We start from the raw sequence: 19,810 nt of genomic DNA on the forward strand, positions 1-19,810 counted from the left end.
TATGGGGTGTGGGTGCTGTGTATGAGGTGGGTGCTGTGTATGGGGTGGTGCTGTGTGTGGGATGGGTGCTGTGTATGGGGTGGGTGCTGTGTATGGGATGGTGCTGTGTAGGGCAGGTGCTGTGTATGGGGGCGTGCTGTGCAGGATGTGGATGCTCTGTATGGGGTGGGTGCTGTGCAGCGGTGTGGGTGCTGTGTATGGGATGGATGTTGTGTATGGGATGGGTGCTGTGTATGGGGTGTGGGTGCTGGGTAAGGGGTGGGTGCTGTGCAGGATGTGGATGCTCTGTATGGGGTGGTGCTGTGTATGGGGTGGGTGATGTCTACAGCTGATGCAGCCCTCTGGCTGCAGCCCTGGCCCTCAGCACAGGGAACACCCAAGCCCCAAGACTGCCCAGAGGACACAAGATCCCTGCCAACCCCAAGGAGGCTCAGGCTGGAGTGCCCTGCTGAGCCCCAAGGGCAGCCAGGGGCTCCTGGTGTTTGGGTATTGCAAGGGCTCATAAATGACACAGAAAACAAATGCAGAAAATGAGCCCTGGGGAAGAACCATAGGAACTGCCCAGGCAACATCAAGCCCTGCCCAAGAGGTATTTTAGCATCACCCTGTGCCCCCAGTGCCCCCCGTTTGGCCTCTGCTAACCCAGAGCAGCTGCCTGGGCTCTTGTCCTTGCACCTGCTGTGGGGTCAGGCAGGGAAAGCCCCGCAGGCAGCAGKGCACGGCTGGGAAAACAGCAGCAGAGTCTGTGTGTGCCTGCGTGGGGAAAGATCCGGCAGGAAAAACCCAACCTGGCGTGAGCCTCAGAGCTTGAGGGCAAGCAGGAACTTCCTTGAGCTCGGCTCTCCTCCCACACCGGAGCTCAGCTCTCCTCCCCACACCGCAGCAGTGTAGCTGGAGCAACGTGCTGTGGTTTCCTAACAAMGCTGTCGTTCTCAATTTGAGCCGTCCTGCTATCCCAGTGCCAAAATTTCTCACGCGAATGGTCAGCAGAGCAAGCACTGGCAGCACAGCGATCCGGCACAGCATGTCACCTGCCCCAGCTGCCATGGGCAGGGCTCACCCGGGCCAGCCCCAGGCAGCCAACAAACACAGCCAAGGTGTGCAGCCCAGCAGGRCCAGCAGAGTCTTTAATGGAYGGAGCTTGCACGGTGCTGGACACGSTCCCCACGGCATCRCTCCGTGTCCCCTGCCTGGGGATGCCCAGAGACACTGTCCCTGCTGCCGAGCCAATGGGCCATGWGCCAGCCCATGTTTCTGAGCAGTCTGCAGGACAGACTGGCATCATGAGGGGGTGGCAACATCCTCATTCCCCGCTGCTGCACCCCAAATCCCGACAGGGTGGACAGCAAGCCCTGCCCAGGTTGAAGCCCTTCCTTGGCTGCCAGCACTGCTGTCCACACGTGGGTCTGAGGCGTGGCACAGGTACCCAAAAGCAGTGGCAGGCTGCCCCGCGGGAGCTCAGCTGCCCGGGCACCGCTGGCTGYCCGCGCTCAGCTCTCGAAGGCCGCGGTCACCCCGCAGCACAGGCACAGCCGGCAGCAGCCACGCCGGGGGAACAGCGCCGGAGGCCCCGGCTCTTGGCACAGCCCCGCCGGCTGCTCGCTCACCACCTTCTCCTTGCAGGAGCCCTTGGCGGGCGGCTCGGGCGGGRTCCTGCCGGCCACCCGCGGGTGCTCCTTGTCAGCCTTGACGGCGAGGAAGGTGCCCAGGTCGAGGTCGAGCATGGTGACCCCTCCGCGGGGCGTGGGCGTGTTCTGGCGGCACTGCGGGCACGGGATCCAGCGCTGCTCGTTGCTCACAGCGTCCAGGCGCTTCAGGCACGCCTGGCAGAAGGTGTGGCCGCAGTAGAGGCGCCGTGGCAGCCGCACGCCCAGGTCGTAGGAGGAGTAGCAGATGATGCACTCGACGCGCTGGCTGGCCCGGCTCGGGGTGCGCGAGTGKGCCCCGACACACGGCCCCAAATCCTCTGCCTGGGGGCTGCCACCGGCCTGGGACATGCTGTGGAGGGGGCACAGGAGTGGGGTGGCACCTCTGAGTGCATCAGCATGTGGGAGAGATGGGACTAGTCCATGTGGTCAGTTCCCAGGAGCAGCAGGGATCCCTGCCCAGCCCCTGCCCGCTGCCCACCTGCCCGTGACCAGCCCTGCCTGGAAGAGCAGGATGCTGCCCCTGCACTGGGTTGGTCCTGCATCCGTGGGGGTTATGTGTTTCCAGTGCCACACTGGGGGCTCTGCAGGGGCTCTGCACCTCAGCAACCTGCTCAGGGTGTGCCCTGGGACTGGGGTGAGCAGCACTGGGATGGCTGGGGGGGCCAGCAAACAGCACTTGGAGACCAGGCAGTGGCACAACCCCAGTCCTCCCCAGCCTAGGCAGGGGGTGGGCACAAAGGCTTATGGGAGTGGGGCTGAGGGGTCCAGCCTCGTCTCAGGTGGGGTCTGGTACCCACTAGCATATTCTCCTGGGGGCCACCAATTCTCTGCTCCCTCTCTTTAGGTGACCTCGATTATTTTGGTGCTCAGGGTGCCCCTGTCCTCCCCTTCTCCCAGTTCCCCCATCCCTACCTGTCCTGAGAGGCTTCCCAGGGCCTCAGGGGTGGTGGCAGAAAGGCTGTGCTGTCCCAGGGGGCTGTGGCAGTCCTGTGGGGAGCATCGGGGGGCTGAGCAGCCAGCAGCTCCCCAGCCAGGGCCCTGTGGCTGCCGGTGGCCGTGGTAGTGGGCAGGGGCTCACCTTTCAGGGACAGGTGCTATTGGATCTGCTGCAGGGAAGCGAAGCCTGAGAGATTGGGTTACAAGCACCCGGGCAACAAGGACCTGTGAAATCTAAGCCCAGACGTGGTCATTAACCATCAGCTTCTGCCTCACTAACAGAAGGAATCGTCCCTCCAGGGGCAAGGAGCTCCGGGCTTCACCGTGGGCACAGGGCTCAGACATCACCTGCACTGAGTGGCAGCACCACAGCCTTCCACATCCTGGGMCACCCTGAGAGCCCAGAGCGTTTGGGCAGACATTGGCCAGCAGAGACCCCGCCGTGCTCCAGCTCACACATCCCAGGTGCTCCAGGCTGTGGGGACRGCAGCGGGAGGGCACAGTGGGGTGGCAGGGCTGGCACTGAGGCAGGGACCCCGGGGCTCTGGCCTGGCCAGGGCTGGCAGTGCCCACATGGGGGGTGACGCTCCCAGCTGGAGCCTGGGGGTGACGTGTGTGTGACCTGTGACCTGTCCCTGCCCCTCCCTGGGGGCAGCAGGCTCTGGCCTTGGGGCCGAGTCACCAGTGCCCAGCATCAGGCTGGGGAGATACCACAGAGACACCTGCAAGGTTCATGGCAATGCATGGCCCAGGGGAGGTGACAGCGCTGGGGAGGGGCCACTCTGTCCCCGCAGCTGCCCCTGGTCCGGCAGCAGYGTCCCAGCCTCGGCATGGAGGTGCTGCAGATTGAAGAGGGTAGTGTGGTAGGGGGACAGATCCTGGACTCAGGATCATGGAGAAGAAAAGCCCATCGTGGGGGCAGGACAGGAGTGCCAGGACACCCAGCAGCATTGCTGYGAGGGAGCAGGAGAGGGCAGCAGCTCCCGCCACAGGCAGCAGTGGGCAGCAGGGCAAGCGGGGATTCGGGCCGTGCCTCCTCACCAGCAGCCCGGTCATGTTTCCAGCACTCCACAGAGAAAGAATTGGGGGTTTTGGAAATGGAGACCCCCAGAGGGTCACCGGGCTCTGCAAAAAGGCTTTCCCCTGACACTGGTGCCTGGGAGAGGGGAAGCAGCAGCAGTAGCACAGCACCTCTAGGACATGTATCCTGACCCAGGGTCCTGATCCATCCCTGCCACAGCATTCCCTGGGCAGTGCACGTGGGCTTTGTGTGCCTATGGCTCTCCAGGCACGGGGGTGGTGCCCCATGGCAGGGTTTTGCCCTCTCCTTGCCAGGCTGGTGGCCAGCACAGGACAGTGGGGCTGGTTAGGGACAAGGTTGTGCCAGGGACATCGGTCTTGGCCAAACCCGTTGGCCCAGGTGGGGCACAGGCCGTGTGCYCTGGGTGGATCAGGATCTAGCTGTGTGGGATTCCAGCTGTGCCCTGGCATCCCAGGGTGCCACCRTGCCTGCCTGTGCTGGGGTGCAGCCTTGGGTGCCGGCAGCCAGGGCAGAGCTGGCTCCTGACGGGCACAGTGTGCCCGGGGTGTGCAGGCAGCTGGGGCTGGGGTGTTCCCAAGCTGCCGAGCTGTTCCTCTTCCACTGGCACACAGTGATAGGAGCAGTGCAGTCCCACAGGGCCATAGGGAGCTCTGCCAAAACACTTCTGTGGGTGAGAGGGGTGGGCTTGGCTCTGTGCCCAGCTGGGGGTGCCCTGGCACTGCTCAGAYGCACTGACCCCTCCTGCCTGCCCTCCTGCCCCGCTCCAGCCCCTACCTGTCCCCTGCCCATCAGCCCTCATGTCCCCTCCCTGATGCCAGCACAGCTCTGTCCCACCCAGGGGCTGTGCCCAGCTGCCCTTGGCCATTTCTGCCATTACTGGGCACCCCAGCTTAGCACAGGCAGGGCTCAGCGGGAGCCCTTGGTGACGGTGGCTGTGCATCTACCAAAACCCCAGTGCATCCAGGACAGGGAATCACAGAGTCCTTAAGGCTGGAAAATATATTTTAAATCATCACATCAAACTGTCAACCCAGCACCACCACCACATTCACCACGAAAACGTGTCCCCAAGTGCCACATCCACACATTTTTGAACTATTCCAGGGCTAGTGACACCATCATGGCTGTGGGCAGCCTATGCCAGGGCTTTACAACCCTTTCAGTGAATATTTTCTCCCTGATATCCAGCTCAAACTTCTCCTAGCACAACTTGGGGCTCCTCTCATCCTGTCACTTGTTACTTGGGCAAAGAGACCAACCTTCCCCTCACTGCAACCTCCTCTCAGGGAGTTGTGCAGAGCGATAAGATCTCGCCTCAGGGGAGACAGATCTGCAATCAGCAGCGACACACATGGGAAGGAAACGTGTTTTCCTGTTCCCAGGACATATCCACGGGCCTGCAGGGACCTTTGGCACCGCGGGGTGGGGAGTGGCACCCTCAGGGAGAGCAAAGGTCTGATCGGGATGAGCCAGAGCCCTGCGYCACCACCCATGCTCCAGAGGCAGGGGATGGCGTCACCCAGCACAACCCTCTGCACCCCTGGGCACCTTGGCAGGATGAACACACCCGGAGAGCACCCAAGGGACCCTGCATGCTGTTGCCCGGCTCATCAGAGCCCTGCCGAGCTCTGGGGCCGCAGCCTGCACTCTGCCCCGCTCAGAGCCCCTTTGCAGCTCCAGTTTAATCATTGTCCGGGGCTCTGGCAGCTGTGCCGTGTTTGCCTTCGCCCCGGGCTGGGGCAGAGCCAAGGGCAGCGGGTGCTGTGCCTCGCCGTACCCTGCCCGAGCCCCCGGCTCTGCTCGCCCTGAGCTCTGCCCGAGGCACCGCACGCCCCTGAGGGACAGCTGGGGACAGTTTTCTGTCCCCAAGGCCCGCGTGTCCTGCCGAGCGCCGGACACGGGGCAGCCCCGCCCTGCGGGCTCCACCGGTGACGTGTCCCCTGCCCAGACACACCGCGGGGGCTCCGCCACAGGGCAGGGCTGGCGGCCGCGACACCAGAGCAAACAAGAGGTGGATCTGCCCGTCCCCGGTGCCGTCACCGGGCAGGGTGAACAAGGGAGCTCCTTGTGCAGGGCTGTGTCCCTGCCAGCCTCCCCCGCCCACCCAGCAACGTGGGACACGGGCCAGGCAGGGCGGCCAGGACGGGAGGGACAAACTGCTGGGGCCAAACCTCCGCCAAGACACTGGCACCCCAGCCCAGAACGTCCCGGGGGTGGGAACTCGAGAGTGATGGGATCCAGGGGCTGGTAGGCTCCTGGTGTTCTCCCAGCAATGGTGGGCCCTCAGGGTTGGGGGGCTTCCAGTCCCGCTGGGATCTCAGTTCAGTGGCATTCAAGCAAGGCTGAGCACCCAGTGCTTGTGGGGTCTCAGTGCATGTGGGCTCCAAGCAGTGACGAGTTCCCAGCCATGGACCCCCAGGGGTCAGCCAGGCAGTGCCCCAGAGCCCACCCAGCTGGCCCAGCCAGGAGCTTCCCTTCCCCAGGCCCTTCCTCAGCCTCTCCAAAAGACTCAGTCTTTCCAGACAGGAGAGACACAGCTCAGCAGGGCTGGGCTGAGCACCCACCAGTGTACCCAGACAGGCAGGAGCAGCCTGTACCGGGAACGCCTGGGCACTGCTGGAGCCAGGCTGGTACTGCTGGAGCCGGGATGGCACTGCTGGACCTGGACTGGCACTGCTGGAGCCGGGCTGGCACTGCTGGAGCCGGGCTGGCACTGCTGGAGCCGGGCTGGCACTGCTGGAGCCGGGATGGCACTGCTGGAGCCGGGATGGCACTGCTGGAGCCAGGCTGGCACTGCTGGACCTGGGCTGGCACTGCTGGACACGGGCTGGCACTGCTGGAGCCAGGCTGGCACTGCTGGACACGGGCTGGCACTGCTGGACCCAGGCTGGCACTGCTGGAGCCGGGCTGGCACTGCTGGACCTGGACTGGCACTGCTGGAGCCGGGCTGGCACTGCTGGAGCCAGGCTGGCACTGCTGGAGCCGGGCTGGCACTGCTGGAGCCAGGCTGGCACTGCTGGACACGGGCTGGCACTGCTGGAGCCAGGATGGCACTGCTGGAGCCGGGATGGCACTGCTGGACACGGGCTGGCACTGCTGGAGCCAGGATGGCACTGCTGGAGCCGGGCTGGCACTGCTGGAGCCAGGCTGGCACTGCTGGAGCCAGGCTGGCACTGCTGGAGCCGGGCTGGCACTGCTGGACCCAGGCTGGCACTGCTGGAGCCGGGCTGGCACTGCTGGAGCCAGGCTGGTACTGCTGGAGCCGGGCTGGCACTGCTGGACCCAGGCTGGCACTGCTGGACCCAGGCTGGCACTGCTGGAGCCAGGATGGCACTGCTGGAGCCAGGCTGGCACTGCTGGACCCAGGCTGGCACTGCTGGAGCCAGGATGGCACTGCTGGAGCCAGGCTGGCACTGCTGGAGTCAGGCTGCCAGCAGGACACCAGGCAGCAGCCAGCCACAGAGCCCAGCATGAGCTGCTGCTGCCAGAGTCAGCAGGGCAACAGTTAAGCCTGGCTTSGAGACTTTAGCACTGCCCTTACACATCCCACCAGGAAAAGCAAGAAGCAGCCTGGGAATCCCAGAAAAGTCAGGGTGGAGGGAGGAGGCACACCTCGGCAGGGGCGGAGATGGCTGTAATTTTATTTGCAGCACCCTAAAGTCATCTGCTAACACAGGCACTCTTCCCAAGGCCCTCCTCCCGCAGAGCAGGCAGCTCTGCAGCAGCCACAGAGCAGCTGCCACCTGGCAGAGTGGCTGTCCTCAGGCTGCCAGCACCAGGGAAGGACAACAACACCTCGGCGGGACATCAGCACAGCAGCGGGCTTGTTCCAGGTCGATGGCAGCAGCCCCAGCTGAACGCCCAGCCTGGAGCTGCCCCAGCAGCCTGGGAAGAGCCAGCAGGATCCTCTYGCCTTCCTCCCAGCCAAGGGAGCTGCAAAAGGTGAATGCTGGGGCTCTGCAGCCCAGCAAGCTGCCCCAGTGGTACYCCAGTGCTAGAGCCAGGCCAGCCCTCCACACTGGGCTGTCTCCAGGGTGCAGATGGAGTGAGAGGTTGTGCCCAGTACCCCACAAGCCTGGCAGGAGGAACAGAATGGCACTGGGGGTTTCCTGGCACCAGATGTTAATGCCCATATCCAAGCTGTGCCATCCTTCAGGCGCTTCCCTGGAGCACAGCCCAGTGCTCTGCCATGCTTTGCCTGTCTGTATTTCCTGAGTCCTTCCCTCTGTCCATGGGCAGCATGGTGAGGAGGAGCAGGTCCCAGCTGGAGCTTGGTGCAGGGTGCTGCAGCATCCCCATGATGCCATGGGAGGGAAGATGGCTCCGTTCTGGGGAGGTGGGTCCCCATCCCAGCTGGAGGCTTGTCCCTGGCTCTTCTCCACTGTTCCAAGACAGTGACAATGACAGTCCTCCTCTGCCATACACCCGGGGCTGCCTTCATCCCAGCCTACCCACTGGCAGGTGGACACTGCCTGCACCTTCCAAGGGTGGACATTTCCCAGCACAGGGACACTGGCAGGGGCAGGGTACAGGGCTGCAGGCTCAAACTGCTGTCCTGGCTCCAGTGCAGGCACTTCTCAGTGACATCTATGCTGGCACACATCATCCTCAGGGCTCCAGGGCTCCAGGGCCCCATGTCSCACCTGGCAGGTGCCCATCATCAGCACATCAGGCTCCAGAATTCACAGGTGAAAAGCGAGGTCAGAGTCCAGCCAGGGCCAGCTCCCAGCTGCCAGCTCTGCTGGGTGCCAGGGCAGCTCCTCAGGGTGCCCAGGCCAGCAGCCACATCGGTGTGGGGTCACCTGGCCCCAGCCCATGGTCAGCACATCCCGTGGGTGCAGGGAGGGCCCTAGGAGATGACACAGCAGCACTTTGGGCAGCAGGAGCAGCACCTGCAGCAGCCACAGCGCCTGCCAGTCCTCTGCTCCTGGCCCTTGGGGGGCTTGTCCAGGGTCACGGTGTAGAAGGAGGCGGATGATTCTCCATTGGGCACCCTCAGACTGGCATAGGGGTTGTAGGGACGGGACCAGGACCTGTCCGTGGAAATGGTTGGGCTGTTCCAGCCGTTAGCAAGGTCAGTCTGCTCCTCTGTGCCATAGGTGGGCACGGCTGCAGAGTTGGCAATGATGGTGGGCTCATCTCTCAGGTAGCGGGTGATGAAGCTTTGCTGGAACTGTTCCCGTGGGATGTTGACACTGGCGTAGGGGTTCTCCACGGTGATCCCACGATCCATCTCCCTTCCCCTTGCCAGCACACCTGTCTGGCATTGCCCACCTCCTGCGGGACAGAGACCCCCTTAACCGGGGGTGGGGGGAGTGTCAGTGCTGGCGTTGTTCTCACGGAAGGGGAAGGGGAAGGGGGAGAGGGAGGGGGAGAGGGAGGGGGAGGGTCCCCTGGCAGAACCCCCTGGTTTGGGTGCGGGGTGCAGAACTGTGCTCCCCACTCCCCGACAGCCTCAAGGGACCCCGACATGGTACACGTGGACTCCCCACCCCCGAGCCAGGAGGGGAGGCAGGAGTGGGGGTGCAGGRGGTGAGCAGGGCACTGGGGRACCRGAGGGGTTCCGGGGGGGACACGGAGCAGATAGGGCAGTGCGGAGGGGTAGGAGTTTCTCGGGGGACACAGGCTCAGAGCTTGAGGGAAGGAAGTGGGGAGAGCAGCGGGAAGAAAGGGGAGTGAAGAGGTAGGGGAAAGAAGGGCAGTTGGGACAGGGGTTGGAGACACGGCAGGCGGGGAGAAATGGGGAATTGGGAATTGGGCCGGAGGCCAGAGGAAGAAGGGAAGCAGACAGAGGAAGGGGGCACAGGGGGGAGCAGTGAGGACACGGRCAGGGTGGGGGCAGCGATCCCCCCGGTACTCACGGAACGCGCGGCTCCGGCCGCTGCGGGGCCGCTCTGCCCCGACTGCGCTTCCTCCTGCACGGCCCGCCCCGAGCGGCACCGCCCCGAGCGCCGACACACACACGGACCGGCCCCGAGGGACAGACCGACACACGGACCGGCCCCGAGCGACAGACCGACACACGGACACCGACACACGGACCGGCCCCGAGCGACAGACCGACACACGGACCGGCCCCGAGCGACAGACCGACACACGGACCGGCCCCGAGCGACAGACCGACACACGGACCGGCCCCGAGCGACACACGGACCGGCCCCGAGCGACACACGGACCGGCCCCGAGGGACAGACCGACACACGGACCGGCCCCTAGAGACCGGGGAGAGAACACCCCACACCCAGCACCCACCGCCCGGCACCCAGTACAAACCGACCACCCCAGCCCACACCTGCACTGGACACTGGCATAGTGCAAGGGCCACAAGGAACTGGGCACCAATACCAGGCACTGGACAATGGGCATTTGGCATTGGGCATATGGCACTGGACAGGGACACTGGTCAGGAGGTGTTGGGACCAGTACTGGGCAGTGGCACTTGGCACTGGACAGGGGCAGGTGGCAATGGGAGGTGGGCACTGGGCACTGGGCACCACCACCGGTACCATCGTGCAGCAAGCACCAGCTGCTGGTACCAGGCACAGGGGGCTGGCACCGGGCAGTGGATACCAGCACGAGCACTGGCACTGGCACCAGCACCACACAGTGCACAGCGAGTGCCACACAGCAGGAGTGCCACCAGGCACTGTCACCAGCCCCAGGACCAGCCACAGGCACCAGTACAGGCACCAGTACCTTCCACAGGCACCAGTAGCATGCACTGGCAGCAGCAGTGGCGCTGTGAGCCGTGCACTGGGCACAGAGTCCCAGCACAACAGCACAACAGCACCCTCCACCCAAATCTGTCTGTGTCCCTGCCCTGTGACCCTGCWGGGACTCCCTCAGCCACTGCCACTCTTCCCATCACCCAGGCCCCCAAGCTGGCTGGTGCAGAGCCCCAGCACCTCCCCACCAGCAGTTCCATGTAGAAGCTGTCCCTGCCATGAGCTTCAGGGATGATGGGACAGCATCCTCCTGGGAACAGGTGCCCCAAACAGCAGCTGAATCCTTCTGGGATTACATTTCCCACACAACTTTCTAAAGGGAAAAGTCACTTCCTTCTGTTCATCCTTCTGACAACAGAAAACATTTCTCACCTTCCCACAGGAGCTGGGGCTGCCCAGGCCAGCCCGTTGGCAGTCATGGAACAAGCAGGGGAGCTCCAGAGGCTGATGGGAGCCTGTCTGCCCCTGGCAGCACTGTCCCTGTGCTGAAGCTGCCAGCACCTGCCTGCAGATCCCTGTCTCCCCTGCCTTCCCTCTGTGGCTGAGCCCTCTGTCCYGCTGGGCTGGTAGTTCCCAGAGTGTGGTTTGCCTTTGAAGAAACTCAGCAACCTTCCAAGAAGAGGTGGGAAAGGAAGATGGAGGCCTGGGATTTTTGGGAGGAGAAGCTGACCCTCCTCTGATTAGTTCTAATATCGAGAAAATGGCCTCATGCCCTTCTGTGCCTCAGTTTTCCCTCTGAGGACTAAGAGTGGGGATGCAGCAGAGCACGTGTTGTGACAAATCAGCATCATCAAATCAGCACAGAGCTCTGGATTTGAAAGCTGCAGAACTCCTGCACAGATCCCTCAGGGCTTTTCTGCCACCACAGGGTCACCTGGAGGAGAGCCACCAGCAGCCCCCGTCCCTTCACTGGGCCTCCCTGCTGCTCGGTTTTCCCATCTTAAGTTCTTTCCGCAGAGAAAAACCCATCTATTTGGCTAAAGGAATAGAAAAAGGCATCTTCCGCCCCGGTGTCCTGCGGTAACCCCAGCCCTGCCTGCCGTGCCTGGCGTGTCCCTGCGCGCACAGGGGATGTCGCTGTGGCTCTCTCCAGCATCGCATTTCCCTTCCTCCCGGGCCCTCRGGACTCGCTGGGTTTGTCTTTTAGCGACAGATTTCCGTGAGCAGCCCTGTTCCTGAGCAGATCGGTTTGCAGGGAGTGCAAGGCTGCATGTCAGGCACAGCTCGGGTCTGGGGGACCCCGAGACCCTGCACCCCCCGAGTCCTCAGCGCCTTCCCCCGCCCTAAGGGGCTCCGACGTGCAGCTCACCTCACAGAACCTCGGGGCRTTTTGGGGTGGGGACATGTCCCACGCTGCTGCCCCGGGCTGCAGAGCCCACCCAGCCCCTGGGAGGGGTCTGAAGTGCCTCCATGCCGCTGCTGTCTCAGCTATCTCAGCGCCCGGCTGTGACAGCTCCCGTCTCTCTGGATGCGCTTATTCCCCGCAGCGCTGGGCTGGCTGCCGTCCTGTCTCGGGAAAGCCCTCCCAGCCTCTGCTGCTGCTCTCCTAGTCTGGATCTGGTCATCTTCTCCTTTCCAGCCTCCATTCCTGRTGGCCAGTTTGCTCCTGGGCCAGCAGAGTCTGTAACAGTCCTTTCCTCCTGGCCGTGGGCACAGAAGGGCCATCCCTGGAACTGCCCCAGCAGCTGCACAGTGACAGCCCTGCTGTGGGGGCAGGCTTCACCCTGGGCCTCTGGGCAGGAAAGGTGTGGCTGCATCATCTGCAGACCCTAAAAGGTCCCTGCCAGGCCAAGGTGTGACCACAGCATCTGGAGAAGGGACCGCAGTCACCTGGGCTACTGGCACTGGTCACTTGGTCACTGGTCATCTGTTGGACAGGGGACACATCCAACCCAGGTGTGGGGCACCTGGTCTCACTGGGGTCTGTCCTCCAAAAACCTGGGAAATTTGGGTTGCTCTGGAGCAGGAGCTGGGAAGGGGAACAGCTASAAGCGAGGGAGTTTGTTGTGGCCAGCGAAGGCACTTAGGGAGGGTGAGATGCCGGGACTGGATAACCTGCCTGCTCTGGCAGTGCCTCAGGAGCTGTGCCCAGCACTGTCCTTCGTGTCTGCACGTCATTGCAACATCAGGCAGACCTGCACCCACACAGGTCTGTGCTCTGGGACCCTTGGGRTCAGCCTGTAGTCCCCTGCACGGACAGGGTGGACAGTCCCAGCACCAGGCTGTGCCCCGTGGGCAGGACATGGCTCAGAGCTCCCCTCTCCCTGCTGACAGGGGATGAAAGGCACCAATTCCCCCTCCCCAGGAGGGCTCCAGTCCCCGATAGAGGTAAGTCCTTTAAATTCARCATTATTCTCCAGGAGGAAGATTCTGGGGTGAAAACCAAAATTTGTCCTTTTCAGCATTGAAAAGAACCATTTCTTACTCAGTGTCCCCCCRTCGTGTCACAGCCAGACAGAGAAGCTGGGGCACAGCAGAGTCGATGATTGTCCCTCCAGTGCTGGCGATGGGGCAGGTCTGGGGCAGCCCCAGCTGAGGAGAATTCTCACCAGCCAGGAGCAGCACCCCCTAATCTGGAGCCTGAAGTTCAAACCTTTCATTTCTTGCCAAGAAATTCTTCAAACTGAGCTCCAAGGGCCACATCCAGTAATCAYATGTCGATCCTTGGAGGGTTTATAGATAATGGAGGATCCTCAGGTGGAAAAGTTGTTGTCCTGAAGCTCAGGCTGCTGGTTTGGGGTTGTCCCATGTGGGATTCCTCAAGCTGGGAGCCGGTGGGTGCTGCAGAACTGTGCCCCCTCCAGTAAATGGAGGAGCTGAACTAATGCAAGGCTCTTTGTGCCTTAAAACCAGCCCCATTTCCTGCAATTGTTTGCAGGGGGAAAGGAAATAAAAAGAAAAAAAACAACCAAAAGCTCAGTGCCCACCCCGGAGATGTCCTGTGCTGGGGGATGATGGAGAGGAAGGTCTTCAGAGCTGCCACGCTGCTTCCAGAGGAATGATGCTTTGAGGAGGAGCCTGGGAAAACCAGGAGAAAGAGGGAAAAGCCAACCTTCACTTTTTTTTCTTTTTACTGGCTCGTGAAGCTGCTGGAAGCCTGAAAATGAGGGGTCAGGGCCGTGGCAGGGCTGGGCCTGGATTTCCATCATGGGCTGCAGGTGCTGCAGGGGAGGGAGCATCCCCAGCCACGGCACATCAGCCAGGAGGAAAGTGCTGAGGGAATTCCTCARTCCCAATCCATAAGGGTTCTGGTGTCCTCACAGCCGTGCCATGGCAGGGCTCCCTCAGCCTCTGACCCCGTGTGACCCAGCACGAGCTGTTGGGACTTTTTGCAGGGTACCAGTAACTGCAGGGATCCCCTGGGATGCTTCAGCTCGCTGGTACTTCACACACAGCAAAAGGGATATTTATTTTGTTAAAAAAAAAAAAAAAAAAAAAAAAAAAAAAAAAAAAATTAAAAAAATAGAAAAACAAAACCAAACCAGAAAGCCACGGGCATATGCTGCTGCTGGGGCTCTTTCTGCTGGGAGCAGGTATTTTTGTGGCATCGCAGTGGTGGAGCTTTCCCGATTGCAGCTCCTCCCAGGGCTCTCCCAGGCACCAGGAATACAAACCTCATGAGCAGGTCCCATTTGCGTTTCCATCAGGCTCCCGGGCGCTGCAGTGCCTGGCGCCGGCACAGGAGGGTGGTGATGCTCTTTGCAGCCGCCGGCACCGGAGGATGAKGAAGGGTGACGCTGCCTGGGGGAAAGGCTGAGGGGGCAGTTCGGGGAGCCCCCAGTGCAGATGGTGGCTGCTCACCAAACCCTCGGGGGACTAAAGGTTTCTCACCCAGGAGAGCCCGTGGGTGACAGGTGTGTGGAAAGGACATGGGTATGGGTTAGACCAGTGCAGGAATGAGAAGGCAACCCCCAAATTCAGGCTGTGTAAAACACATGTGGGGTGATTTCCTTTGGGACATCACAGTCTCCTTCCGTGGAGCGCAGCTCTGCCAGGTTTTCTTCAAGGCTTTTACCTCAGTTCTCAGCTGCCTCCTCATTAAAAAGCAGAGAGAGGCCGGGGGGAGGGAAGGAAAGACCACAGGGAGTGGGAGGTGCCACTGGGTGAGCATCTCCTAAGCAAAACCCCATGGATCAGTGTCATCAGCACCAGGGCCCAGCTGGGCACCCAGCGGGGGGACAGAGGGAATGAGGGTGCTGTGGGAATGAGGGTGCTGTGGGAATGAGGGTGCTGTGGGAATGGGGGTGCTGTGGGAATGGGGGTGCTGTGGGAATGAGGGTGCTGTGGGAATGAGGGTGCTGTGGGAATGAGGGTGCTGTGGGAATGAGGGTGCTGTGGGAATGAGGGTGCTGTGGAGGGGGCCCCACTGGTGCAGGCCTGAGGGGCAATGTAGGGAGCACAGGGCAGCGCCCAGGGACAAAGCTGCCAAGGACAGAGGGTTTGGGGGCTCATGGAAGCTGCAGGATTTAATTCTCTGTGCCCTTCACCAGCACAGCCCCTCACTAACACCCCAGGGTGGGARAATCCAGCACAAATTCCAGCCTGTGTCCCCAGGCCTGTGCTCAGCAGCCGACGAGCAGAGTGCTTGCCCTGCTTGTTCCCATGACTGCCCATGGCATGCACAGAGGTCTTGGCTCCCTCTCGGGGACAGCAATGTGTCCAAAGGATGGCAGCATCTTTAAAAGCCAAGATGGAGCCTGGAAGTGCCCTGCCAAAGCTGCTCAGTGGGAGGGATCCCTGTGAGGCCAGAATATGTCCCACCCCTCGGGTCAGCACCTGGCACACCACAGGGCCGCCCTGGCCYCGGCACCCACCGTCCACTGCCAGCTCCCGGGATTCAGCTCTGTGTGGAAGGGCAGCCCTCCCGCRTCCCTGCCGCTCCCCCTGCAGTGCCAGCACAGCCCCGAGCGGGCAGGCAGCTCCTCAGATCCGAGCGCATCCCCTGCCAGCTCCACCCCGCTCCCGCTGCGCTCTCCCGATGTGACATCTCAGCCACCCTGCAGGCTCCGAGTGGGGACAGGGCTGCCCAGCTGGGGCACACGTGCTGGTGCTGCTCGGGCAGCGCTGTGCACCGTCCCCTCCCGATGCCCGCGGGGTGAGGACACTGCGGAGGCACCCCCGGKGCCGCTCGGAGCCTGCGCTCCCGTCAGACACCCATTCAGGGATGAGGAGCTGCGGAGCCCATAGCCTTCCCAGCTCCATGCCAGGCTCTTCCCCTGGCAGGGGATGCCGCGTTCCTCAAGGATGACGAGTTGGATCCGCAGCCCAGTGTCCAGGCTGGCACGGCCGCACCGACATCTCAGGAGTCGAGCGGCACCTGGCCCACTGCCGGCCTCTCCCCGGGCTGCAGGAACCAGAGAGAAGCTGCTTTCCTTATCGCCCTCCCGCAGCCCCCCTCCGTCCCTCTCCCCTGCGGCTCCCGGTCCGGCCGCCCCCGGGTCACGCCGGGGCTTGGCAGCGGCGCGGGGGAAGCGAGCATTGTGGCTGCCCACTGCGGCCCGGCTGGAGGAGAAAGCAAGGATTTCCTGGCCTGGAGCAAGTCCTTCCCGTCTCCTCCCAGCTGCCGAGTGCTTTGGGGCTGAGGGTGGGCTGTTCCCAACGGCTTTGGACCGGGCTGCCCCTGCACCGAGCTGCTGCTGAATGTGCAAGGAAGCAAAAGGCAGCATGGACCTGGGCACTTCTGTTGGCAGTGCCAAAACCTCCCCCTCTGCTCCATTCTACCCATAAACAAAATCCCTGCTCAGGCAGAGTCTTTGGACAGCACRGAGATGTCTCTCTCGGTGCTTGTGCAGGCTCACCCACAACATGCCACGGTGACAGTGGCAGCTGGGTGCCTTGTGCCATCCCATAGGGACTTTAGGAAGGGCAATTCACCCATTGACAAGCTCAGCCCAGCCCCACGACAGATCGRTGCCGTGGGATTTGTGTCCATGGGCCACAACCTGCAGCTCCCTGTGCAGAACGAGGCAGCAGCAAACGGCCCGGGGTCACACAGACACCGGGAAAGGGCTGTGAGAGCCCCAGCTGGRCCACGGGGCTCGGCAGCTCACACACACAGCCACGTTCTTTCCTGCTCAAATGTCACTTCTCCTTCCTGTGGAGGGAGAAGCCAAGGCGGGGGCAGCTGGTGGCTCCCACCCCGCGGGCTCTTGAGCAGCCCCGTGGGCGGTGCCGCAGTTCCGCTGTGCCTCGACCCTGTGCAGTCACTACACCTGCCGATGGCTTTTTTAGGACAAGGGCTGATTTCCTGCTACGTATCYGTGACCCAAAGTTTCCAGTCCTGGGGGGGCTGTGGTAGAAGGGCTGTCACWCATCTCCTGGCCTGGAGCATCCCCCGCACTTTGCCATTGTCTCCTTTGGCCCCTGCCCCAGGGGTGGATTTGGGATGGCACCAYCCTGCCTCCGGGAAGGATTGGTCATGGCAGTCTGGGGATGCTCTCCACACGGGGAGACAGCAGACCCTGTGCAACACCCAGCTCCCAGYTAAGCCCTTGGCTCCGGCTCTCTCCCTCCCAGAGGAGGTCTGGTTTCTCTCCTGCCGTCTGCTTGTCCTCCCTCTCTCCAAACAGTCCCCGTTTGTTTGGCTCTCGCTGCCGGCTGGAGCCGGGGCCACGTGCCTGGGCCGCCTGTRCACAACGGTTCCTTGTTCACCGCCTCCCTCCTCGCTCGCTCCTCGCCTGCTTTAGCAATTATCCCAATTAGCTGTGCCCTCTCCTTGCTCCCTGGCTGCACCGCGGACCCTCATCCCTCCTGCTCGGCCCCGCGCTGCCGTCTGGAAGGGGCCACCTGCGGGCCGGTGAGGTGTGGGCAGCCGGGGCGATGGCTGCCACCTTCCTGGGTGGGAAACAGGCAGGCGCTGCAGAATCCRGGTGTTTGTGGCCCATGCTGAATCCCAGGGCTCTCTTCAATCCTCTTTGGCACTCGTGGAAGGTGAGGAAGCAGTGCCGAGACCCGCAGCTCCCGGGGTGCCAACCTGTACCTCTGGCATCTTCTTCTGCTCCTTTGCATTGCCGGGTGCTGTCCGTCCTGCCCCAGCCATACCGTGTGCCCCTCCTGCCTCTCTCTCCGGGTGCGGGGGTGCAGCCAGACGCTTTCTGCGAGCCACGACCCACGTGCCACCGCGTCTGCACCATCCTCATCCTCCCACAGCCTGCAGCTCAGCCACAGCCTGGGGTGGGTGGGTGAGGGTTGAAGTTTCCACCCGCTGACGAAGGCTGGGGCAGTGGAGGGGTCTTCCCACAGCAGTTCCTGGCAGTGCTGTGTTCCAGGGTCACCTTCTCCCCGCCCTGAGCCGGCGGAGAAGCGGGAGCGCAATCCCCGGGGAGRTGCTGGGCACAGGAGCATCTCTGCCGGCAGCGCCCGGCGAGAGGAGCAGGACGCGTTATTCCTGCGTGCTGGCAGCGGCTCGTGTGTCTCCCAGACTGGAAATGCGGGGCAGGCGAACCCCCAGTCTTGTGCCTGTGGCCATGCCAGCCCTTGTCATGATCACGACAGCAGCGTGGGCAGCCCCCCGCCAGCATCCCCGTGCCGCAGCCGTGCCGGACACAGCACCCGGGCAGGGGCATCGCCCGGCAGGGCCAGCGCTGGGGCCTCTCCCGGGATGGCTCCGAGCGCCCTGCCCGCGCTGACAGCAGCCCCGGGCTGCCGGCGTTTGATCTTTACCGCTCGAGCCGGGCTGTCTGCTCCCATTTGCGTCTGCCGAGGGAGGGATGCGAGCGCCGGGCTGGCGCAGGCTGGCAGCTCCGTGCTGGCACGCAGGCAACCGCCGGGCAGGCAGCCCCTGCGCTGCTGCAGAGCCTCCTCCGCAGCTCTGCCGGCCCGCAGCCCGGTGCAGATCAGGGTCCTGCAGAAAACAGGGCTGGGTCAGCCCAGGCTGGTCGGGGGCTCCCAGCAGCCCCATCTGCCTTGCTCGGGGACAGCCCTCAGCCTGCACCTTCACAGCAAAAAACCTTGAGCCTGCAGCCTCAAAACTGCCCCTTCTTCCCCATCCATGGGAGCACAATGGCTCCAGAGCACCTGGGGGTGGAGGGCTGTGGGTGCTCAATGCCCTGCAGAGCTTCCCATTCCCTCCCAAACACACACGGGCCTGCAGCAGACAGCAGCATGGCTCATGGTAGTCCAAGTCTGTCTGATTATCCCTTGTCCTGTCCTGGGAACACAGCACAATCCCCACTGTGCCCTGCAGCAGTCTGGGCATGCTGGGTCCCCCTCCCCRGCTGGAGTCCTGGTTCCTGTTACATGGAATGGCCTCACCTACCCGTGTCACCCTGGCTCCAGTGCTCCACTTCCTTCCCCACAACCTGCRCAGGAGCACCAGGCTGCTGCAAACCCTCTTGATCCCAAAGGTCTCCCTTCAGCCAAAGCACTGGGCAAGGAGCCCTCTCTGGAGGGAGCAGAGGGGAAAGACAGGCCACGAGGTCTTCAGTAACATCCCAACATCCTCGAAGCAAACACAGTAGTGGCCCAGGCTCTTGGAAGCAATCAAGGAGCAGAAAGGTGATGAAAGTCCCAAGGCCAGACAATGCTGTCAGCCCCAGGGAACCTCCCCAAGAGCTGGTGCAGCCCCTGTGTGCCTGTCCTGCGGGGTGCAGCCCCTCCCAGGGACCCTCTGCATGGGCTCCACACATTCCCAGCTCCCACCCACGGCAGTGCTGGGAGCTCACCAGCTTGAGCAGCTCCTCCTGCCTGACCCACACTCTCCCTTCAACCTCCCATGCCCAGGCCTGCCAGCCACCCCTCTTCCCCCAGCTGCAGCTCTCCCACCACATGCTCAGAGCAAGCATTGGCTCAGCTCCCCGAGCTCCAAGAGCAGCAGCAGCTCCTGCTCCGGCAGTCCCACAGGTCCCTGCAGCTTCTGCCGGAGCAGGAGCCGTGCCCAGGGCCAGCTCCCAGCTGTGCACCCACACAGCTCCCCTGGAGGGTTGCAGGCATGCAGGGAAAACAAAATCCTTGACTCAATGCTCACATTCACCCAGCTGACCTAGAAATGCAGACAAGAGCAGTGGGGTACCCAAGCTGAGCAGAAGGGCCAGCAGGAGAGCTGGGGGTGTTGGCAGATGCAGGGAGCGGGGATGGGGGAGCACATCGTGYCCCCAGGTCCTGTTGGGAGCCACGGGACAGCCACGCTGGGACAGCAGGATCCCAGCACCTGCAAGCACAGCCACAGCCTCAGATATGGGGATGTGTCCAGAGCAAGGGGGACAGTGGCCAGGAGCCMGTCAGGACTCTGTGGGTCCCATCCACTGCCTTCAGGGAAGTTTTCCTGCAAAAGGAAAAAGTTTTCCCGAAATTAAATGGCAAAACCAAATTGCTGCTTCAATCTGGGCTGCTATTGGGAGCCGTGTCCCAGTTGAGGGAGGAGAGGGACCTCGGGCACCTCGTCACCTGTGCCAGGTGCACCGTGTGCCAGGAGCACCGTGTGCCAGGAGCACCGTGTGCCACCGGGCACCTCGAAGGCA

At 62.7% G+C, this 19,810-nt stretch overlaps 2 protein-coding genes across 2 annotated transcripts; both read right to left on the reverse strand.

The window, feature by feature from the left end:
- Positions 1–1,490: 1,490 nt before the first annotated feature.
- Positions 1,491–2,119, reverse strand: RNF224 (ring finger protein 224). The gene has a single exon (XM_057379829.1). It carries the CDS (start codon positions 1,995–1,997, stop codon positions 1,491–1,493), a length of 507 nt encoding a protein of 168 aa, XP_057235812.1. The 5' UTR covers positions 1,998–2,119.
- A 4,605-nt stretch (positions 2,120–6,724) lies between these two features.
- On the reverse strand, positions 6,725–8,877 carry CYSRT1 (cysteine rich tail 1). The gene has a single exon (XM_057379815.1). The coding sequence runs from the start codon at positions 8,858–8,860 to the stop codon at positions 8,477–8,479; it is 384 nt and encodes a 127-aa protein (XP_057235798.1). The 5' UTR covers positions 8,861–8,877; the 3' UTR covers positions 6,725–8,476.
- Between the last annotated feature and the right edge of the window lie 10,933 nt (positions 8,878–19,810).

This window comes from Malurus melanocephalus, unplaced genomic scaffold, assembly GCF_030028575.1.
Source record: "Malurus melanocephalus ecotype Western Australia unplaced genomic scaffold, MMel_1.1 scaffold_424, whole genome shotgun sequence".
Lineage (NCBI taxonomy): Eukaryota > Metazoa > Chordata > Aves > Passeriformes > Maluridae > Malurus > Malurus melanocephalus.